Source organism: Mus musculus, chromosome 6 (assembly GCF_000001635.26).
Source record: "Mus musculus strain C57BL/6J chromosome 6, GRCm38.p6 C57BL/6J".
Taxonomy (NCBI): Eukaryota; Metazoa; Chordata; class Mammalia; order Rodentia; family Muridae; genus Mus; species Mus musculus.
This window is the reverse complement of record NC_000072.6, coordinates 145785415-145810165: the sequence shown is the minus strand read 5'-3', so window position 1 is coordinate 145810165 and position 24751 is coordinate 145785415. Positions and strand designations below refer to the sequence as shown.

General features: G+C 45.9%; 1 protein-coding gene across 3 annotated transcripts in view; it reads right to left on the bottom strand.

The window, feature by feature from the left end:
- Positions 1–24751, bottom strand: part of Rassf8 (Ras association (RalGDS/AF-6) domain family (N-terminal) member 8) — a 74519-nt gene that overhangs the window by 10914 nt on the left and 38854 nt on the right. For 2 of the 3 annotated variants that reach the window (XM_011241599.2, NM_027760.3), the window contains one exon: positions 1604–1782. In XM_011241599.2, coding sequence (XP_011239901.1) covers positions 1604–1706 — 103 coding nt within the window. In that variant the 5' untranslated portion in view covers positions 1707–1782. Of the gene's footprint in view, positions 1–1603; positions 1783–1892; positions 6221–24751 lie in introns of those variants that run through there. The other variant, XM_011241600.3, reaches the window with a different exon arrangement.

Here is a 24751-nt window from a genome sequence, read left to right as displayed (position 1 = left end):
AAAAGGACTGTGCTGCAGACAGAGGCGTGGCTGCCAGAGTGTGCAGAAGTCGTCTACTGTGATGACAGGGGGTACCCGATGGAAAGTGGCCACACTGCACCCTCACAGACTGAAGAGTGTGACCCAGTAGCATCCCTTCAAAGGGGTCCCCCTTGGAAGGACGTAGCCTTTGGGTGCCTCGTGGACAAAGAGCTGCCTAGAAAGTACTCTCCTCTTTCTTTCCACTGTGCACAGCTGCCCAAGGACTCAGAGGGCAGAGCAGCTGCGGGACAAAGCTGGGATGCTTGGGCTGGCAGGCAGCAGGTTTGGCATCATCCGTGTGGTGCTGGCTTCACAGGCATGCAGAGGGTAGAGTTGTGGAGCGATGGAAACGCCCATTCAGGTTTCAAAGGAGAAGCCTGGGAAGCCAGGCAGCATGTGTCAGGGTCAGAGTCCTGAAGAGCACTCACAGGTCAACGTGTGAAGCTGTGCGGGTGAAGAGGAGCCTGCACTGAAGGCTCCTGGGGAGGCTAGAAATGTGAGCTGCCACTGGGAAGGCAGTGAGGTCACATGACTCCCCAAGCCCGCTGTAGCTCAACTACAGGATCCCATGTTGTCCTACTGGGTTTAGTCATGCCTTGAACCAATTGTTTCTGATCATATTTATCTTTATTGATATATATGTGTGTGTGTGTGTGTGTGTGTGTGTGTGTGTGTGCCACATGCATGCGTGTACCTTTGGGACTAGAAGAGGGTGTCTGGCACCCTAGCACTGCAGTCACATGTGGTTGATCTTTATGACAGGGGTGCTAGGAACTGAATTGGGTCCTCTCTGGCCACTGAGCCATCTCTCTAGCCTTAGTCCAATACTTACTTGGTATTTTCCTATTCCTCTTTTCCTTTTAACAGGAATGTTTAGTCTGTGGCACTGTATGCTGTGATTTTATAATGTGTCTTTCACTTCTACAGTGCCTCATAGCCAGGAGTCCACTGAGTCTCCGAGAGACTTTTAACTGGGGCTTTTGAACAATGTTGAACTGTAAAGACCACTGAGGCAGACTCAGTGCACTGTGAACTACAAGGTACACATTCAGGCTTTTGGGGGAATGTCAGAATGCTACAGTTTAGTCATAAAGTGTCTTTCCAAAGGCTCCTGTGTTTATTGCTTGGTCCCAAGATGGTGATTCTATTTTGGGAGGTTCTAGAAACTTTAGGAGATGGGACCCAGCTACAAGAAGCAAGTTACTGGGGTGGGATTTTTAAAGATATCTTGCCCCTGGCATGTTCTCACTGTCTGCCTCTGTGTGCCCACCCTTCCTCTCCTTCTCTCCCTCCTCCCTCCCCCCCTCCCCCTCCTCGCCCCTCCCCCTTCCCCCTCTCACCCATCCCTCTCCACCCCAGGAGTCTTAGGCCAAGAAACGATGGGCCGAGCCCTTTGAAATTCTGAATCCAAACGTTATCTTTCTGACACTTTCATCAGGATGCTGAGGTAGTTCACACACACACACACACACACACACACACACACTCTCTCTCTCTCTCACACACTCACACACACACAGCCCCGCCACACTCCAGACAAGTGTGAAGTGCCATTTTTCTTGACTTGCCAATTTTTACTTACCTATAGCTTGGGCTAAGGCTATTACAACCTCCTGGCAAGTTGTGACTTCCGTGACGCCACAGACGATCCTCTGAACGCCATCCACCCACACTTTAAGTTCCATGGTGCATGTGCCAGTCCCACAAAGGCCCTGGCAGTAGGCATCAGGGTGTCAGGTCATGGCTCTGGCTTCAGAAACACTAAAAAAGGTAAAATGTTTGTTTAAAATAAAGTAAACTTCTCCCTGTGTTATGTGAACTATAACACAACAAGAAGCATCCCACTGTGATAGCGTCCACGCCGACTTTACCGAGGTGACTCAGCAGGGTAAGTGGCTGGCCACACACGCCGACCCTGGTTAGCATTGTACACTTCCACAGTAACTTTAATCTGTGTCCCAGGTCTGAAGACTCTTGTCTACGTGCTCAGTGCATGTGCATGTGCTCTGTCTCTCTGACCTTTCCATTAGGACAGGGTCAGAGAGTCTTTCACATTCCTATCATTTCAGAACCACAACTGAACCAGTTTTAAACTTACTTGCTGTGCTATCCTGCTGGCCAGTGTCCACCCTTGTGATACACCCTCAGCCTCCCCAGGTCCCCGCTGGCCAGTGTCCACCCTTGTGATACACCCTCAGCCTCCCCAGGTCCCCGCTGACCAGTGTCCACCCTTGTGATACACCCTCAGCCTCCCCAGGTCCCCGCTGGCCAGTGTCCACCCTTGTGATACACCCTCAGCCTCCTCAGGTCCCCGCTGGCCAGTGTCCACCCTTGTGATACACCCTCAGCCTCCCCAGGTCCCCGCTGACCAGTGTCCACCCTTGTGATACACCCTCAGCCTCCCCAGGCCCCTGCTGACCAGTGTCCACCCTTGTGATACACCCTCAGCCTCCCCAGGTCCCCGCTGACCAGTGTCCACCCTTGTGATACACCCTCAGCCTCCCCAGGTCCCCGCTGACCAGTGTCCACCCTTGTGATACACCCTCAGCTTCCCCAGGTCCCCGCTGACCAGTGTCCATCCTGGATCACACCCTCTGGCCTCCCCCACCCTCTCCCCCGAGCTGCCCATACCAGTGCTATGAGAATAAGCTGAAGGACATTGATCCCTTATGTCTGTCTGTCTGTCTGTCTGTCTGTCTGGTCTCACTGCTGGTTTGTTGATTTAATTGTCAGAAGAGTCATCCCAATAATATAAAACATGCTTCGTGGTGTCTACCCACTCTTAAAAAAAATAACCTGTCCCAATATTAAGTGCCAACCAGAAAACTTTACTCAGTTAGCTGAGCCCACACCAGCCCCGACAGGAGGATGCCTCTGTTCCACTGGTCCCTCCAGCCTGGACAGGAGTCCTCTGCTCTGCATGCGGCTATACCTCGAGTCTGCATTCTAAGAAGTGCCTCTGCTGTGCATGTGTTTATGTTCATTTGCATTCTCTTAATGATTAAAAGTTCAAAGTGACACAATTCTTACTTAGACAGGAAAATATGTGGAGGTGTACCAAGAAAGTTTGAGCTGAGCAGAGATGGAACCTGGAACCATGCCCAAATCCACTCCTTTTCAACTCAGACACAGGCAGTAAGCACCCTTCCTCGGGCAACTTGCTGCTGTGCTGTTTTGTGCTTCTGTGTTGGTTCCCCAGCTGAACTGCCCTGGGGCACAGCAGTGACGTGCTGTCTAGAGTTGGATGTGACTGAGAAACACCCTGAACAGTCAGATGCAGGCTCAGTATTAATGCTGATCATGGACTGATTAACAAACTACTGTGACAGACTAAGAGAGCACTGAGCCTAGAAAAATGTCACTTTCTAGATGAGTGTGCATATGGACTTTACAGAGGGCAGGCAATATTGACAGCTAGCTGTGTGTCTTTGTGCACTGTTGAGCAGATGTAACCTCTGGTACACAAGAAGCAAGCATACAAAGAGCTTATAGCTAAGTTTGGGGCAAAATAAAAGATAATGGTTCTGATATCCCACAATGGAGGATGGGCTAACTTGTATTAAATGTAAATCAGCAATTTGGCATGGGGAAGAGTGTCTGGTACCAGTGTTTTCAACCACCATGACAGAAGACCCACAGTAGGCAACTCAAGAGAGTAAGGATTTGCTTTGGCGCAGTTTAAGTCCACTATGGAGGGAGGCATGGCGGCTCCACGGGAGCTCACATCTCAGTGGGTCAGGAACTGCATCTAGAGAAGACTGGAGCTAGCATAGACTCTGCCCCAGGGAGACTCCATGGGTACTAGCCAGGCTTCATGTAAAAGGGTCCGTTATCTCTCCAGTGCTGCCAGTTAGGGACAGTGTTCAGACTCATGGGACTGTGGATGTCACTTCACAAATGACAGAAATCCCTAGAAACCCTCCTGCAGAAATACAGGGCAGGAGCGACCTCCTGTAGAGGCTGTGCCTGCCTAAGATGGAAGTGTGTGCAGCACGAGGCTCCCTCGAATGGTGCTGTCTTTAGAGGTTTGCTTGGAAGGCGCTGGCTTTCCTTCGCTCTGTTCGGGGTGCACTGCTGGTGTCCATCTCTCTAACAGCGGGGGCTTTACAGGTCAGAATGATGTACTATCGTCAGGTACTGCATGCTCAAGTCACTTCTGAATTATGAATTTAAATTATTTCTGTAGCTGGAAATGAAAATTCTGTCTTTTAAGAATAGAAACTCCTGTCATAAAGTCAGAAAGTAGATAGCAATAAAAAAAAAAATGGAAAAAAATAGTAAGACCATTGAAAATAAGGGACATTTTAGGTTATTGTATCATGCATGGAAGAACAGCCATCAATCTTAATTCTTTGAAAGGATTCATATTTAAAATTTCTATCATACTTAGTATAAATTACTCTGTATTCAGATAAAGCTATTGGCATGAAAATATCAATCCTTTTATTAAGAAGCCCCTTTTTCTTAAACTTTAAAAAAGTTCCTATTACATTGAGTGTGTGTGTGTGTGTGTGTGTGTGTGTAAGCACATATGTGTGGAGGTCAAAGGACAACTTGTAGGAGTTAGTTCTCTTTATCTACCACAGGTCCCAGACTCAGGTTGGAAGTTGGCAGCAAGCTCCTTTACCTACTGAGCTGTCTTGATGACTCCCTTCTTCTACTTTTCTGATGAATTTAACCAGAAATTTGTTTTTAATTTTATCTCTTCCTTTAGCACCATGAGGATCATTTCTTTTTCTTTTTTGAGAAGCTCCTCCTGGATACTGTACTGACACGTCCATTTTCCTAGGCCACACACTTATGATGCTCACTCATACCCACTGAGAGTAATTCCACAACTGGTGGTACTAACCAGAAACTCAATCAGCATCTAAAGTCTCTGAGAGCACAGTGCTTAAGTGGCTGAAGAGTGACGCTTGCTTGTCCAGCATCAGCCCGAGTTGTATGTGCTGTGCTTCAGCCCATGTTGGGCTGCAGAGAGGTGGCTCAGGATTACAATGGATTTCGACTCCATCATGAAAGCTGGAATTTAGATCCCTGCACCATGTTATACAGCTTGCAAACACCTATAATCCAATCCCCTTTTCTGGCCTCCATGGGCATCCCCAGAAATATGTGTGCATATACTCACTCAGATAGACACACACACACACAAACAGACACTCACAAACATTTTTTTAATGAGTAAATTTTTCTTCAAGAATAGGGTCTAAGTACAAATGCAGGATATTCATGTAATAACTATAATTCAAGAATGAGCAAAATCTTTATACTTATCCATTTTAGAAAACAGATGTTTGTAATAACCGAGGCTTGTCTACAAAATTAGCTCTGCTTTAAAGCAGCTCTTCTTCTCAGTATCATCTACAAATCCTGACTGTCACACCCAGTAGCTCGTTATCCCCAACTGCCCCTGGGCACTTCTGGAAATCATTCTAGTGCCCTAAAGAAGCACAAGAGCCACTGTTAGACGGGACTCCAGACTTCTGGCTGACAGGGGGCACTGCCACAGCAAGTACTCTGCTTGGGACCCTGAGCATGACATCAAACCCCACAGAAGGCAGTGGGAGAAGAGAACAGCACGGCAACACCATGGGACTGGGACCACTTCCCTCCAAGCAATGGAAACACAGCCTTGCCCACAGCCTCCAGAGCAAGGTTCATGCCAGCCCTGTCTCTGTAGGGGTCAGCTCTAACAGGAGTGCCATCTGTCTTGGTCTTAGGATTCTATCGAATGAATGGGCAGACTCTCACACTTTCAGAAATGAAATGAGGGGCCACAACCTGTGAAGAGCCCTAAACTCAAGCATCAGGTTTCTCCTGCACACACATCTGAACACACAACTGCACACACTACTGTACACACTATTGCACACAGGACTACACACAGGAGTACACACACTTCTGCACACACAATTGCACACACTACACCACATACTACTGCATACAAAACTGCACACACTACTGCACACAGGACTGCACACACTTCTACACATGCTACTGTACATACTACTGCACATATGACCACACACACTATTGCACACACTATTTACACACATGACTGCACACACTTCTAACACACTACTGTACATGCTACTGCACACAGGACTGCACACAGGATTGCACACAGGACTGCACACAGGACTGCACACAGGAAGGACTGCACACAGGACTGCACACAGGATTGCACACAGGACTGAACACAGGACTGCACACAGGACTGCACACACTACGGCACACACTACTGCAGGGCTCTCACTTACCAGTCACAGTGACGGCAGTGAGCAAACATTACGACAAACTTCTACTGAAAAGTCTGCTGAGACGGTAGGATCTGAAAGGCGGATTTAGGGACAAGCACCCTGTGGCAGGTCTCCTTGAGTGAGACCATCAAGATCTTTTATCACCTGGAGATAAAAAGCCAACCAAATGACAATGTCTTCTTGGTGTTTCCTGAATCAATCAACAGTCAGAGTTAGAACTAAAGTCTTACTATGTGACAGAAACTCTGTGTCTGTCTGTCTGTCTGTCTCTAACCTTTTGTCACCCATCTGAGTATTACATGGCATGGATTATTAGACAAATGAGGAAACTGAGGCAGACAATATTCACCCAGACTCACCTGCTAGCAAGTGGCAGGTCTGACGGTGCCTGTAAGCACTGGAGGTCCTTGTATTTATGAATGGGGCTGAGGTGCTCACAAGGGCACGTGTAACTACCAACACTGTCTCAGGAGAAGTAACCGGTTCCCATGAGTGCCAGCCTTAGATGCTGAAGGGGCCACTGCTGCCACAAAACCTGACACAGAGCCCACAGCCAGTGGCCAGGATGGTGTGAGGTATGCATGGGAAGGAGGGTCCCAATGGACACAGTGCCTCCAAAGCCTCCCACCTCAGCTGAGCTCAGCTAGGTTCTGACCTCTGCCCTTCTGCTACACACACGCTCTTGCTAAGGCTACACACATGTTCGGTGCCCTGGACCTTTCCTCAGTGAGCTTCACATGAGAATCTGACTGCAGTAACGTCAATATTCAGACACATGACCTAGTTCCTCATTGACAACACCGTGCTGTGAGACCACGTCCACAAAGTGGGGTTGACTAAGGGCTTTCTGTTCATGGCATCACAAACATGGGGCCTATGAACTCTGACAAACAAGCCCATTCTAATCATTACAACGTGACCACGAGACCAAAGGGAACACTCTTGTCTTTAGACTGCTGACCTCAGACACCCAAATGTCATGTGCCGACACATGCTTCCTTAAAGGTATAAGTCTTGAACTTATGAGTAGACAAATATTCAAAGGTGAAATAAAGCAAACTCATAAGGAACTACTAAGAAAACATATCCCTAATTTAAGGAGATTTGGGCCCCTGACTCTGGGGTCAAAGCTGCTGCTGGACTACAAAATCCCATCAGGTTTCATCCCGGAGTTAATCAGCAGCCCAGAAAGCAGAACTGTTTAAAGCTGTGTGGATGTTTTTGTACTGTAGTTACGTAGTTATTAAAATGCTACACAAGGAAGGGCTGGATGTAAGCAAAGGACCCGGGCCATGGAGAAGGTGACAAATGTAAGCAAAGGACCCGGGCCATGGAGAAGGTGACAAAGCTTTTTTTTTTTTTTCCTGGTAACAACTCTGCCATCAGTTTTATTTTTCATAGTGTGTAAGTGACTTTGACTTTCTGTGTTAGCATACCTAGACCTGAAAATAAACAAACAAATGAAGGAACTTTTAGAATTGGGCTTGGGCCTCCTCTCTCCCTTCAGTGAACTGCAATGCTAGGTACAGCAGACCTGATTTGTCTGTCAACAGCCAGACTGAAGGAGGAAGGCCACACCCCTAACCTACAGCACAGGACAAAACAAAAACCAAAAACCAAAAACCAAACCACAGCTCAGTGTAGACAACAGCTACTGAATCAAAGAACTGTTTAAGAGCCCAGTGCACTTTACAAAATGGACTGCTTGCACACAGGGAGGAGTTTCTGTAGAAATGAACATGCTTCCTTTCATCGGTTTGTCTTGGAAGGGTTCATCAACCCTAGGGTTTCAGAGGGAAGAATACAGCTCATGCCAGAGCAAGTTTACTGACAGACTGAAAGGCCCAGGTGCCGGCAGTGCCCACTAGACTCTCTGCCCTGCCTCAGTGAGTGGCAAACTGGAAGGGGCAGATGGCAGGCAGCATGTGACAGTGAGTACTCAGATGGCAGAAGGCTGGACATAGTGTCTAACAATGTACACATGCTTAGCAGTTCATAGGACTGAAATTAAAACATCATCGAAGTATAACAGAAAAATTCAGGAATCCTAAGCATGAATTTTGGCAGCTTGAATATATCTGCCTATTCACCTCCAAGACCAAGAAGTGTCCTCCTAGACCTGACCTCTGCAAAGGCAACTACCATGACACCTGTGAGCAAACAGTTGTCATGCAGTCTGCTTCCAAACCCAGCTCATGTTGCTGTGAGTAGCTCACTGCAGCTGCAGTGGAGATGTTTGTATAAATGTTTGTGCTGTCTTAACTGATGGGAACTTGGGCTTCTAGATCAACACTAGTCCAAACATGCTGCTGCGGACATTGCCAGGGGTGGCTGCCGGCCTGTCTCTGCCCACTCTACTCTCCACCCAGACATCTACTGTGGACACACCAGGCACAGGAAACCCATTTTTCAGACTGCAATTGTACTCAAGCCATTGTTTAGCACAGGCCTCTCCGCAGCATCCCCAGACCGTATTTGCTGTTTTCTAACCCTGGGAATGTTTCTGATTCTTTGCCTCCTAATTCTTCTGAGTCCCTCACCACAGTGGCTGACACAAGTGGACACATCATGCACGTCTGTAGAACCCAGACACGAACTCTACAGGCAGACACCAGCGATGAAAGCTCAGGTGCACTGAGAACCCTGAGTTCTGCATAAAGATGGCATGCGGGTGTTTTGCACCATGGAGTCCTTCCTTAGACTCAAATTCCTGGGACCAATGTTAAGCCATATCATTAACTGATGCTACAGTGAATATAAAATACCAGTGTAGAGCTCAGAAATTACCCAAGGCAGCATCTAAACTTCCCCAGCCAGCGAAGCAGTTTCACAGGCATGGCTCTGTTTTAGGTTTTAACTATTTAGGGAAATGCGCAAGCAAATCACATTTATGTAAGAGGAGACAGAAAAACAACTATAAACACTATGCTAACTTCACTTAGAAGTGAAAAAAAATTAACTATTATTGTATGTCTTAGCAGGTGTTCACATGACATAAACACATGTCTTCCCTACAAATAAGTTAATCAAAATAGAGCAAATGTCACTAGTGAGGTAGCAAACAGAGCTCTGCCTCAAAACCTCAGGCTCAATAAAGATAATCCAAGGAATGCGACGAAATCTAAACAAAGGAAGAGACAGTGACCGGCACAGACCTGCACTTGCTCAACTATGTTCATAGCATCTTCATTCACAATAGCCAGAAAAACTGGAAACAACCCAGATGTCCCTCAACAGAAGAATGGATAGAGAAAATGTGGTTAATTCACACAATGGAATACTACTCAGCTATAAAAACAAGACCATCAGCATATCTGCAGGCAAATGGATGGAGCTAGAAAAATATGATCCTAAGTGAGGTAACCCAGACCCAAAATGGCAATCATGGTATCTACTCACGTATAAGTGGACATTAGTCATAAGGAACAGTACCTATGCTATAACCCACAAACCCAAAGACGCTAAATAGGAAAGAGGACCCAAGGGAGGATGCTTGACTCTCACTCAGAAGGGGAAACAATCATCGAGGTGGAGGGGGGGATGGAACTTGTCGTTGGGGAAGGAAAAGGGGTAGGGAGAGTGGGGGAGGGGAAGGAAGGGCAAATCCGGTGTAGGGTGAACAGGGGAGAATAAACAGAAATGGGGGTGCAATTCTAGGATGTGTGAGAGACCTGGGATTGGGGAGGCTCCAGCGAGTCTATGAGGGTGACTCTAGCTGAGACTCATAACAGTGGGGGATATGGATCCTGAAGTGGCCATGTCCTGTAACCAGGCAGGACTTTCAGTGGAGGGATAAGGCCACCAACCCACCCACAAAACCTTCGACCCAAAACTTGCCCTACCTACAAGAACTACAGGGACCAAAATGGAGCAGAGACTAAGGGAATGACCAACCAATGACTAGCCCAACTTGAGATCCATCTCATGGGCAAGAACCAATCCCTGACACTATTAATTATACTCTGTTATGCTTGCCTACAAGAGTCTAGCATAACTATCTTCTGAGAGGCTCCACCCAGAAGTTGATTGAAACAGATGCAGAGACTCATAGTCAAACATTAGATGGAGCTTGGGGAGTCTTGTGGAAGAGCTGGAGGAAGGGTTGAGGGACCCAGAGAGGACAGGGACTCCACAGGAAGATCAACTAACCTGGAGCCCTGGGGGCTCTCAGAGACAGAAGCACAAGAACATACATGGACTGGACCTAGGTACATATATAGCAGATGTGCAGCTTGGTATTCATGTGGGTCCCCCAACAACTGGAGCAGGTGGGGGGGAGGCTTACCTGGACTCTGTTGCCTGCCTGTGGATCCTGTACCCCTAACTGGGTTGCCTTATCTGGCCTTAGTAGTGTGCCTAGACCTGCAGTTACTGATGTGCCAGGGTGGGGTGATAGCCAGGGGGGCCTCCCCCTTCTCAGAGGAGAAGGGGAGAGGGTGGGGGGAGGGCTATGTAAAGGGGTTACTAGCAGGGGCTGCAATTAATGTAAGTGAATAAATAAATAAATTAACCAATGAAAATTAAAAAAAAAAAAAACATTTCAAAACATTTGCAGCAGCCAGAAACTTACTGTCTCAGTACGAGTCTGCACTAAAGACAAATAGTAAATTAAATTTGCATATTTTCAATTTCACAAGTATTTCTGTAAACTTAGAAATATGTACTTATAAGAAAAGACTAGATACAAGGTTTGATGGCTGCTGCTGTCAGACTGTCCATCCCCATGGAGATCCAGATGGACTCAGTTTAGCTCCTTACTGCACTCTACTGTGTGTATATATGCTTGTATGTGTTGTGTGCATATGTGGAGATATGCGTGTGCACACATGCTCTCTGCTTTCTTAGTTGTCACTTAAACTGGAGACTGGGCTCCCATCACCTTCCACAAGGAAGAGGAGCTTGTATCCACAACACAGGCCTAAAAATGTGTCGCCCAATGGAAACACTGCAAGTTCATAAAGTCATCCAATTTAAAGAGACACTGCATTTCTGATCACCTAAATTTTCACATATTCACAATAACAGTCCACCCAACATCCCAAGGATCTTGGCCTCTAGAAACAAACCAAATGTAAAACTCCAGAAGCTGCACATTTGGCAACTGTGAACAATTCTCAAAAGAACATAGCATGTATTTCAGTTTGATTAATATTCAGGGTAAAAGACACAGATTGAATAATAAATTTTAGACTATAAGGAAAAAGTCACATAGAGCACAACTTTGGAAACCACAATCTAACAAAGTGAACTCACCCATGCATGTCAGCTATATATAAATACATTTGCCATTCTAAACCATAAGAAGCAGGTCTGTGAGGGGTCAGCAGAGAGAAGGTTGGGGAGGGTTCCACAGCGGCCTAGGCCTCGGCCTTGAACCCACCGCAGAGCCCTCCTGCAGTACTTCCCAGTCAGGAAGTCAGCTCTTGCTGCTGCTGGCCCCTGAAGTGCTGTAGAAGCTTCCTACCACCCCCCCCCCCCGCTCCACCCCCCCCCCACCCCCCCCCACCCCCCGCCCAGCACAAGTCCAACAGTAAAAAGCCATTTCCTCCTTTCCTTGCCTTTTGCTCTTCAGGGAACTTCAGGCCAACAGGCATCTCCTCCTGCAGGTAAGAGGTCACCTTACCACACCCTGTCATCTCCCTCGGGGATGCTAACCTATTTTCCAAATATACTCAGCACTGGCAGAGCATCTGGGAAAATTAAATTGGTCACATTTTGGGCTCAAATGCAAAGAAACAGTTATTTATGTTTAGCTACTAGTCAGAAATGTTATAGTAGGACACAACAATTTTCCGATTTCCTTTTTAAACACCAAGACTACTGGAGCTGGGGGCTGGGTGGGTAAGAGCACTCACTGTGCCAACATGGGAATCCCTATAGCCCCTTACACAGAGGCCTGTCATGGCCATTCGTGCCTGTAACTCCAGTGGGGTGCAGGGGGCAGTGTGGCTGCTGGGCTTGCTTGTCACCAGCTAGCTCCAAGCTCAGTGACAGACTGTGTCTCAAAGGAATAAGACAGTGACAGACAGGACACCCACTGAGAGTGCAGCCATACACACATGCACATCACAACACACACACACACACACACAAACAAACACACACACACACACACACACACACAGCAAAAAATGAAACCAAGAGTAACAACATATCTACATTATGAAAACAACCGTTAGCCTCCCACTCCACTCCAGAATACCAAGATAATTAACCATACAGAAAGGAGGCTAAAGCTTTAGCCATTCCATCATGTGATTTGGCAAACCCAGTGCTTCTGCCCATCTGTGGCAGATGCTGACGATGCAAGGGGACAGAGGGGGAGCACCTGTACCTCACGGCCTACAGCCCCATGGTCCTAGAACAGGGTCTCACAGATACACAGTGAGACCTTGTCTTAAAAAAATGTTTAAGCTGGGCGTGGTGGCGCACACCTTTAATCCCAGCACTCAGGAGGCAGAGGCAGGCGGATTTGAGTTTGAGGCCAGCCTGGTCTACAGAGTGAGTTCCAGGACAGCCAGAGCTATACAGAGAAACCCTGTCTCGAAAAACCAAAAAAAAAAAAAAAAAAAAAAAAGTTTAAGTCGGTAGAAGAGTCTTTTGAAAACCACCAGCCAACAGCGCAGCTGATTGAACACAGTGGACAGACAATGGGTTGTTTAACGTAAGAATAATTAAAACTCCTGGATGAAGTCCTTCCAAATTATCTAAGCCAAAGGAGCAGCAGCACCACACACTGTCTCTGTAAGGGCCTGAGAGCTGGGCCACAGCATTTAGAGACGAAATTTGTCTCCAATTAATAAAACCCAACTTATTACAAAGCCTCCAGTGTTGTAAGGATGAGTCTTGGCTGGATCTAGAAATGTCTGAGTGTGTTTTTAAGGATATGATTAGAGATGAGTGGACTACTGGACAGCATGAAGGGTTAAGACAGACCCTGAATGTGGATGGCATCAGTCAGTGGCCTGGGAGCCTGGACAGAAGGAAGGACAGCCCGCAGCGAGCGTCGAGCGCCGCTGCCAGCATGCTTTCCCTGCTTTCTGGCTGCTGCAAGCTCCTACCACGGCTGTGCTCTGCCTCCACAGGCCACAGCAGCAGCGCATCAGGAATGCAACCTGCAAAGTTATCCCCAAGTACAGATCGCTTCTTTGTAAATGTTTATCTGGGCGTTTTGTCACAGTAAGAAAAGCATGCAATGTCTAAACTCTTCAGCAACATTTAAAGCACATTTAATTTTTATCTTGGGAAAGTTGCAGTTGAAGGACAGCTGACATAGTTCACATATTTAGCTGCTTTAAAGGAAAGCCATAGACAACCCAGTCTCTGTGGTGCAGATCTGCAGCTTTTTCTTTTAACTTGTATGTGATCTCTCAGCCTTGGTAGTACAAGAATCTAGATGTTTGCTCTAACAGCTTCTGCAGACACGTAGGATTAATGTTAGACGTGTAATCATTGGTTTTGGAGCATGGCCAAAGAGTGTTCGTATGCTGTCTGATTATGCTGGTACTCCAGACATCTCAAACATTAACAGAATTCCTCAGCTGACGTTCCCATGTGGAGCCTGCTTGGAATAAGCAGAGAAGGGCAAAGGGACTGGGTGCTGATGGGTTCATCTAGCTCTTTCAATGGTAGTAAGTCTCTATGTTTTATGGATTAAAAGTTTCTGAGGCTATGACTAGCAGGAAAAAGTACACTAAAAACTGCTGGGAAGCAGGGTGTGGTGGCTCCTGCTTTTAGTTCCAGCACTTGAGCGTCAGAAGCAGGGGGATCTCTGAATTCACTCTGTAGTAGACAACCAGGGCTACAGAGAGACTCTGGTGTCTCAAAAACAAACAAATGGAAATAAAAATAAGAGCTGCTAGGGAAGGAAATGTTTGAGTTTTGCTGCACATAAATGTAGAAATTTCCATTTTTAAAATTATTTTCCTTTCTAAAAATTATGTATCTGAGAACATTTAGACAGTCACAGAAAAGTATCAAGAGTCCCGGACCCTGTCCTTGGGACACACTCAATGCAAGCAGCTTGTTTTGTATGAACACTTCCTTCCTGCATGATTTTCAACAATCTTCTATAAATGTATGTGATGCAGACTTAATAGCCCTCAGGTACATTAATAACCCAAATTTCTCCTACTTTCTTTTATGAAAAAGATAACATACACAGTATCAAACTTCCTGAAAGACTTTAGAAGTCAGCACATGACAATGAGCACACCATCACAAGGGATGCTGAGACTGATAGAGCCAGATATTGTGTCAGAAGAAGGGCACTGCAAAGAAGCAATGGAGTGGAAACTTCATCTAGACGGTTTCCACATATAAAATGTCCAAGTATCCTAAAACTATTGGTCACTCTTTTCCCATGACATGAGAAGGCTCCATCACAAATTTCCCAAGGCTGCTCACACAGGAGCAAGGTATTTAAATTAAACACAGAAAGATGTCTCACTAAAAACCACTTGCATGTGATTACACACACGAGGCCCATAATAGAGGAAGGCACGTAAGGCAGGTGAAGGTCCCAAAGCACATGCCCAGGGTTTCTCGACATTGCTGAGTAAGAATGCTTCAAGAAGTCGGAAACCTTTTGAACGCAGGCTTGCGGCTGCTGCTGAAGTGAAGTACTCTGTACTTACTGAAGTTTTCCCAGATCTGACCTCTCATTCCCACTGGGTAGGCACCTGCAGGCTGTCTTTTAGTTTACAACACCTCTGACCATCCTTCCTGGCAACAACAAGGTTCTAAATTGCATTACCTGTACATAACTATAGCTGCTGTTGCCTCTGCAATGTATCTGACACTGCCGCTCTCTCATCCTGGCACCTTACAGATCACTTCTGTAGCACTGAACCTTAATACAGACACTCGTAGGAGCTGGAGACATGGCTCCATGGTTAAGGGTACTTGCTGCTCTTCAGAGAATCCTTTGGTTCCCAGCACCCATGCGCTGTGTCTCACACTGCCTCTAACTCCAGTAGCAGAAGACTGGCGCCCCTTCTGGCGGCACTGGAAACTGCAGTCTCTCTCTTTAGGTTACAAAAGGGCACTGAAATACTGTATTTCTACAAAACACTATTAAAATACTGAAAACACACTTAGGAAGTTACTATGTCTTAGGTATCAGAGGAGTGGCTAATGGTCCAGTAACATAGTAAGTATGTCCTGGCATCTGGGATGACCACCTTTTTGTGGTATTATGGGTTGTATTTTATAATACACAGCTGATCCTGATAACCACCCATGCTTCATGAGGAGGAAATGCATTCTTGAGGTTTTGTTCCAGGCTCAACTCCAGAGCTACTTACCTACTGGAACTGAATTTTAGAGAAAATTCAAATTCAGAATCACCACTAGCTTTTAAAAGAAATATTTCTCACTCAAATGATGCTTTTCTATTGCAAGCAGCTACCATGGGAGTTTCTGTTTCTCAATGACAGCCTGGAATTTTGCGATGGGGTCAGTACTGTTCCATGAGAGTTGCAGTCTGCACAGACAATCTGTGTGTGAAAAACACCCAATGCTGTATCTTACCTAGACAGGTAAATTTTAAAAGCCAGTTCCTGAACCCTGCTAGAGCTTTCTTAAAACAGAAATAAAGTGTAAGCATGTGGGCCCTGAGTCCCCCTCTAGGACTGTGAAATGGAAACAATGTGGATATATATTTCCACAGAAATGTCTTAGACCCCATGGCTTTTAATCAAAGATGTTTTTCTCATCTTTTGAATAAGACAATCTTTTAATCACAGGGAAAAACTAAGAATGATTTTAACATTAAGTATAAACCACCCATACCACTGACCTTCATTCTCACAAAAGGATGAGCCATTCACACATTCTATAGGATAATCTGTAACCCACAGGCAATGCTGCCCTTTACTTTGTTGCTACTTGAATTTATTTTCATCTCTGTTTTCAGCAGTCTGGGCCTCCTTGTAAGTTACTAACACCGCTCATTTAAAAAGTGAGCCACAAGAAATTAGACATTGAAAGACTGATGTGAGCCCACAACTGCCAGACAACCAGGCTGCATTAATGGCACACCAACCAAGCTGAGGATGCCGCCCGGTACCTGCCAGACAGCTGGGGCAGACAGGCTGCAGCTAGAGTATGAATCAGACAGTGTAGCTCTCTAGTCAACAGGTAAAACAAACAAACCAACAAACATGTTAAGTTATTGAGGTTTAAGGATTTATCACTAAACAGGAGTGCCAGCTGAATACTACCTGGGGTCTGGAGTTAAGGCTGACTATGCATGCAGGGCATGTGTGGTAGTAACAAGAGATACAGCCGGTAAACATGTAGCCAGAGACATTCACGGATGTGGAATGTGTGCCTGACACAGTCTGAAGTGAGGGGACATTAAGCAGAGGTGACCTGAGCTTTTTTGTTACTTTGGGGCTTATGGTTTTAGCCACCAGAGGTCACTCTTCCCTATTAGAAAGATGCAAGACAACACTGGCAAGGCTCTCCCAGCCGCTGGTTAGAGGAATGAAAGATGTGAGGGTAGATCTCCCCACCCCTTACCGCAGGCAGCAGAGAGCAGAAGACAGGAACCAGCACCAGAGACTAACAGACTTAAGTCCATCACTGAGGGCAGAGGAGAGGCTGTGGAATACTTTCCTGGCAATAGAGATCTGTGGAATAGCTGCCAAGCTAGTAAGATGTAAGGCAGAGTTGGAAGGGCTATCCAGAGTTCTTACTGTATAAATATGGCCACTCCCAGGCATTCCTCAGCTAAAGACTGCAGTGATGTTTAATATTGCTTCATAGAAGTGTAAAGTAGCCAGGGCTGCTTCAGGGCTCCACATATATGAAACCAAATAGAAGGAAGAGCCTGCACTGGTGGGCACTGGTGGGCACTGGTGGGCACTGGTGGGCACTGGTGGTGTGATTCAGAGCACAGGAGTGTGGGATGTAAGCTGAGACAATTCACATTTCTGAAAGCAGCCTGAGTTGAATAGCTAAACCCCATCTCAAAACCAAACCAAAGCAAAACAAAAGCCAGCTTAGTCTATCACTGCGCCTTCAGCCAAATATCCCACCCATCTTACGAAGGGTGAGACAAGTCTACTGCACTGTTTCAGGGGAGGCCTAGATCTGGCTGCAAGCAGGAAGCTCAAGGACGATCTACAGTGCTTCTCGATGACAAGGAACAATTCAGGAAAGACGCCTTGGTTAGCAAGGGGTTTAACCCTGACAACAGTTCCTTGTTTCACCACAAAAACATAAAGAAGGAGTGTGATAGAGAGCGAGCCGTTTCTTCATGAAGCCCTGTTTGGAGTATTGTATCCGGGACATTGACAAGGGTATTGCACATCAGTGTAACCTTGGATTCCTAAAACAACTTCCTCTACTGCAAAAGTAAAGTATGTTCACTGAAAACATCCAGAAAGTAGGAGAGGCTTTGAGGAAATAAAATCATTGCTGACTTGGGGAATGGAGCAGAGTGCAGCACGAACACTTTAAACACACAATTCCCATTGACAGTTCTGCCTCATAATTTATCTCCATCTCTCCTCAGATAACACAGCTGACAGTGTCACCAAGAACTGTGTGCTGCAGGCTGTGCCTCCTGTGTGCCCTTCCCTCACGTTTCCTGAAGTATCTTCCTCTTGGGATGACCCCACAGCATCAATGTTCTGGCCTCTCCTCTGTGCTCTCCTGTCCTGACTGCTCATCCCTCCTCCTATGCCTTCTCCCATCTGTCTGGTCCTCCCCAGCCTCCACTTGAGGATGCTCCCTCAAGGGTTAAGCATGTCTACAGAATCGCCAGGTCTACTTGCCTCTGTCCTTCCTTCTGGTGGCTTCCACTACTAGGGATGTGGTCGCTGATAGGGATGTGGCTGATAAACCTTAATTGATGTACAATAGGTCCTTGATAAAAGTTAGATTTATACTAATGATTAATGGCTTATAAATCTGATTTCCAGGAAGTTCTCTGCTCCAAGGCCGTCAGAACCCTCAGCAGCAGCCTCTTATCTGTGAAGGTCTGAACTCCTAACTGGCAAGTTAGTCATTTAAGTGGGCTTAAGCTGTGAATCCTAAAAACATAACCGATGTTTGTTCGTGTCCCAGGATCCTCCTCGGGGGCCTGCAGCCCTTCAGTCTTTCTTGCTTAAAGTGTAGCGCAGTGAATTGTCCGCATTATCTAGTTTGTTCCTCAGGTTCACTAACATTTCATTTAATCAGCATAAGTTGATTGTGTAACAATTACCACAATCAGTTTGGGACTGTCCTCATTCCCTGGTCCCCAAAGCCTCAAACCTATGAGTGCCCTCTTGCCACTTGCCATGACAGCCCTAGACGAGGCTTTGCGAAGATGAAAATAGCCATAACCTGCTGAATTTGGGGGCAGTGGGGTGAAGCAGGGGCTGAAACATTTTAAAACATACAACTTGATTCATGGCTCAACCTCTTTATGTTGTAATTTATCTCCGTCTTAGCAATAATGGCTCACAGTGCTGCACTGCCTCCTGTGTCATAAGGGCCATCCGGATGGAAACGGATCTAGCAGCATGTGCTTTCCGTGACCAGCTTCTGTGACTTAGCACAACACTTGCCATGTTCATCTGTGCTACGACACATAGAAAACCTGTTGCCATTCACCACTAAGTGTTCCACGCTGGCACTGTGTGGCTGTCAGGAGCACCTCTGTGCAGTTTTACATGGGACTGTGTGCTGCACTTGGACACACAGTCAGGAGCACCGCAGGGCCTTACACTCCCACACTGAGGAACTGTCAGACTGGTTTTCAAAGTGGCTGAGTCACTTCTATGTGGGTATCAGTGGTGATGATGGTTTTCATTAGTTTATCGTTGTATCATAGTGTCTGCTCTTGTTTTTTGTTTGTTTGTTTGTTTTTTGTTTTTCAAGACAGGGTTTCTCTGTGTAGTCCTGGCTGTCCTGGAACTCACTCTGTAGACCAGGCTGGCCTAGAACTCAGAAATCCACCTGCCTCTGCCTCCCAAGTGCTGGGATTAAAGGTGTGGGCCACCACTGCCTTGCTTGCTTTTTTTTTTTTTTAATTATAGGTAGTTTCTTCTGGTTTTGTTTTACACTTCCTCCTTGAGAAGCAATGCCAAACACCTGTCTCTGAAGAAGAGCCCACTCCAAGTCTTCTCCTTGAGCTGACTTAGTCTTGAGCTAACTGTGTTTAAAAACCAACTAGGTTGTAAGAAGTAAGTCCTTTATCAAACAAACTATTTGCAAATATTTTCCATTTCAGAAGAGTTTCTTGTCCCTTTTTTGAACCCAAGTTTTATTTCTGATATCTAGTGTACTCTTCTGTTGCTCTGGAACTTAGTGTTCTATACAAGGAGCTGCTGTCTGCTTCCTGAGGAGTCACACCTTAGCTCAAGAGGTTTTGATTTTTCTTCTTTACTTTAAATCTCTTATTACTTCCATTCAGTCGATGAAGTGAGAATGAGGCCACCTTCTTTCTTTTGCACATGGACACCTACTGGATCTGCAACATGGTCTGTCCTTATTAGGTCTTAGTTTGTTCCAATAATGTTTAATGGCATTTTGTGTCTAGCTTCTATAATTTTTGTAGAATTGCATCCCTAATCATTTTATTCTTTTTCGTAGTGCTTTATGCAAGCATTTTAAATTTATTTTGTGATGGCTCCTCAGTAGGGTACAGAAACACAACTGACTCCTGATCTGTATGTAACAGCAGTCTGGCAATGGATCACTTGGGATTTTCTACACGTTGTTTCCCAGTGGCAGCTCGATCCTTCCTCTTTCTCCCTTCCTTGTCTCATGCATGGCACACCTAAATCTGCTAGGGTGCAGGTAAGCCCGGAGAGGAGAAAGGCTTCAGGAAAACTGGGGCGCGGCAGCTCAAGCCACTCATGAAGCCATATTTTAAAAGACTGAACTGTCTGCAAGGAGGTCAAAGGCAGCCATCTGAACTGGGGCCATACTCAGCCTGCTAGTGCACTGGAAGAGCCTTCTGGTAGGCAGGTTGCCACCTAGGCTTGACCCAGTGTCCACCCAAGGCCTGGTTTCTTCAGAGCGGCATGGGCCATCAGAATAATAGCTGGAGCCAGCCACAGCAAAATCCTGCTGAGTGGTGTAATCTTTCTGTGATTCCAAGTTTTACTAAGAAATTAAAGATACATTGTTTGGCTTCTACTCCTAGTAAAGAAGAAATATATTTGGTCTTACCAAATGGTTTTGGTTTTATTATATTTTAGCACACGACTTACAGGTTTTTTCAGTTCTTGCTGTTTTGTTTTTTATTTTTATTATGTGCATGTGTGCCATGCATAGACACATGCATGTGAGTGAGTGCAAGAGCCTTAGGAAGCTGCAAGCATTGGATCCCTGAAGCTGAAGTTGGTGTGGGTGCTAGGAGCTGAACTGGGGTCCTCTGGAAGAAGAGCTAAGTGCTTCTACAGCTGACCATCTCTCCAGCCTCAATTTTATTTCTTCTAGTAAGAGATGTTATAGTAGGATTTTTTTAACTCCATACACTCAAATATGTTTAATTATTTTTAAATTAAAAGACATATTTTCTAAAGGTGAACAATCTCTAGAGCTGCTTCTATTTCACCAAGAATGAAGTCCCAGCATGGCCATGCCCATTCCTAAGGCTTGTGTGATATTTATGATTTTGTTTTAATGACTACCACAAATAACAGGATGAAATAATATAATGCTTTTAAAACATAAACATTTAAAAGAATAAAAAGTTGTAAGAAATATTAAATATTATTCTTTTCCTTCAAACACTATACTTTTGTTTATGATAGGAATTCCAATCTTTTATCTCCCTCACCTTGTAAAACTCTTATGCAAATGTTTTAATCCCCAGTTGGTAAAACTTTTGCTTACACAAAGGCACATAAGTGACTTACACGGTCGACCTCTTTCTTTCCATCCTTCATTTGCTTTACTTGAGTCATTAAAAATGAGATAATTGCAAGAGACTGAGGTTGGACCCCAGCGAGTGAGTAAAGACAGTTACTCTCTGGGTTAAAATAAAACAAAGTGTGCTTCCTGTCCTGTGTGTTAGCATGCCCTGGGGCTTGTTGCACTCTTCTTGGTAAAAAGAAATTCCCTGATAATCCTGTGTTCTCTTTAATCCTGTGTTCCTTTGTGTGTTAGCAAGATCTGTTTGTTTCTAACAAGGTTCTTCTCCAAGGTTCAGAGTCTACAGACTCCAACCGGAAAGTGTAGTAAGTTTCCTTAGTCCAGAGTAAACTACAGTGCTTAGCAATGCGCAAGCCCTTTACAGATGCGTCAACAGCAATGAGATCAGAGTGAAGGGCTCTGCATCATGAACCATTTGGGCTGTGTTTAGTAGTGGACACTGCTTTCTGTGCTCCGACTTCAACATCTTGCCTCTTCTATGAAATTAGGTCCAGGCTCCTAAATATTTTTGTGGATGGTTCAGCAGGTGAAGTTCTGGCAAAGGAACCCTGGTGAAGACAGGGGAGGCTCTGCTTTCTGACCTGTTCAGCAGCTCATGAAGCAAGGTGGTGTCCTGGGTGTGTGAGCCCTGCAGCAAGGGCAGCTCTCTAGCAGGGAGTCCACAGAAAGCACCTAGGACGGTGTGTTCATGCAGTGTCTCTAGCATTCTGGTAAATTCCATCCGGCTGGGATTTTCCTCTGCCTCGGGACCTTGACCTCAGTACCATAGGATGGAAACTACTATAGTGCAGAATTTAAAAGGAAGAAGATACTGTCACACTGAGTTATGTGGACAGATACATCGAGCTGCTCTCAAACAACTCTCTTTACGAGCAGCCCAGACTCTAGAGAGAAACTTTGGTAATGTTCAGAGATGTTAAACTTTATAATTGCCCAAGAAGTGTGCTCACTCAGGATAAAGCCTACACAGGATTCTGTAGTTCATGAGGCTTTCCCAAAGATCTCCACATGTAGACAACTCTAGCATCTACAAAGACTCCTCTGCCAGGTCCTATGTAACAAGACAGAGTGACAACGTTCAGACTGACTAAGATGAAGAACACAGCTGAGACGCGAGGGTTGCACTGAGGGATTATTAGGAGATCTTAAGATCGCAGGCCCAACAGAAGCAAATCCTTACCTAAAAGACAAACCAAAGCACTAGATCTTAGAATCAGAGATTAGTTAGATAACCTAAAACAAAGCCAAATGAGGAAACAAAACAAAAACCTAACTAAATGACAACAAGACCACTAAATCAGCCTGTGATATCTTCCAAGTTTTCCAAAGTTGAAACAAACAGTGGATGAATATTCCCTCAAAAGAAAACCTCTTGGCTCTGTGAAGGTCTAAACTAAAAGCAGAGAGTCCAGCCTTGAATACTGGGACTGCCTAACAGGCAAAGCCCATGGTGAAAAGAAAAATAACTAGTACTGACAAGAACTTAGCAAACACCAGCTAACAGCAGGCCTTGCAAGCAGCCTGACACTGAGCTGGAGTGTGGTCAGAGTCATGGCCCCTGCTTCTGCGGCGAGTACAGCCAGGTCCTTATTGAAAGATGAAAAGATGAACTATGACTGAGAACAGGCAGAGGACAACTTCAGAACACCACTAGCATGCTATTCATCTCAATCTCATTTACTTTTACAAAGAATATTCAAACAAAATAAGTTCAATTATTTTACAAGTCAGCATTTCTTACAATTACAGTTTAATATTACATCATAAAACACACACACACACACACACACACACACACACACACACACACATGCACTCACAAGCTCAGCAACATCTTTACAAAAATGAAGAAACTGTCCACATCTTGGCAAACTGAGATGAGTAACAGCACACTAGAGAACACAGATGAGAGTTACAGGAAAGCCAATTTATGCAGCCTGGCACATTTATGTGCCTTGTCATTTCAGTGTCTTCATGGCCAAGTGGCCTATCAATGGACTTGATATCAATTAGTTTCTATTTCTAAGTTTGTCTGTCCCTGACTTAAGACTTAAAATTACAGAATATCTTAAACACTGAGCAGTAGACAGAGGGAGACATTTGTACCTTAGGTATTCCTGTACTGTGGTGTTCCTGCACTGTAGGTGTTCCTGTACTGTGGGTGTTCCTGTACTGTGGGTGTTCCTGTACTGTGGTGTTCCTGTACTGTGGTGTTCCTGTACTGTGGGTGTTCCTGCACTGTGGGTGTTCCTGTGTTGTGGTGTTCCTGTACTGTGGGTGTTCCTGTACTGTGGTGTTCCTGCACTGTGGTGTTCCTGTACTGTGGGTGTTCGTGTACTGTGGGTGTTCCTGCACTGTGGGTGTTCCTGTGTTGTGGTGTTCCTGTACTGTGGGTGTTCCTGTGTTGTGGTGTTCCTGCACTGTGGGTGTTCCTGTACTGTGGTGTTCCTGTACTGTGGGTGTTCCTGTACTGTGGGTGTTCCTGTACTGTGGTGTTCCTGCACTGTGGTGTTCCTGTACTGTGGTGTTCCTGCACTGTGGGTGTTCCTGTACTGTGGGTGTTCCTGCACTGTGGGTGTTCCTGTGTTGTGGTGTTCCTGTACTGTGGTATTCCTGTACTGTGGGTGTTCCTGTACTGTGGGTGTTCCTGTACTGTGGTGTTCCTGCACTGTGGATGTTCCTGTACTGTGGGTGTTCCTGTACTGTGGGTGTTCCTGTACTGTGGGTGTTCCTGTGTTGTGGTGTTCCTGTACTGTAGTATTCCTGTACTGTGGGTGTTCCTGTACTGTGGGTGTTCCTGTACTGTGGGTGTTCCTGTACTGTGGTGTTCCTGCACTGTGGGTGTTCCTGTACTGTGGGTGTTCCTGTACTGTGGGTGTTCCTGCACTGTGGGTGTTCCTGTGTTGTGGTGTTCCTGTACTGTGGTATTCCTGTACTGTGGGTGTTCCTGTACTGTGGGTGTTCCTGTACTGTGGTGTTCCTGTACTGTGGGTGTTCCTGTACTGTGGGTGTTCCTGTACTGTGGGTGTTCCTGTACTGTGGGTGTTCCTGTACTGTGGGTGTTCCTGCACTGTGGGTGTTCCTGTGTTGTGGTATTCCTGTACTGTGGTGTTCCTGTACTGTGGGTGTTCCTGTACTGTGGGTGTTCCTGTACTGTGGTGTTCCTGCACTGTGGGTGTTCCTGTACTGTGGTGTTCCTGTACTGTGGGTATTCCTGCACTGTGGGTGTTCCTGTGTTGTGGTATTCCTGTACTGTGGTGTTCCTGTACTGTGGGTGTTCCTGTACTGTGGGTGTTCCTGTACTGTGGTGTTCCTGCACTGTGGGTGTTCCTGTACTGTGGTGTTCCTGTACTGTGGTGTTCCTGTACTGTGGGTGTTCCTGCACTGTGGGTGTTCCTGTGTTGTGGTATTCCTGTACTGTGGTGTTCCTGCACTGTGGGTGTTCCTGTACTGTGGTGTTCCTGTACTGTGGGTGTTCCTGCACTGTGGGTGTTCCTGTGTTGTGGTATTCCTGTACTGTGGTGTTCCTGTACTGTGGGTGTTCCTGTACTGTGGGTGTTCCTGTACTGTGGTGTTCCTGCACTGTGGGT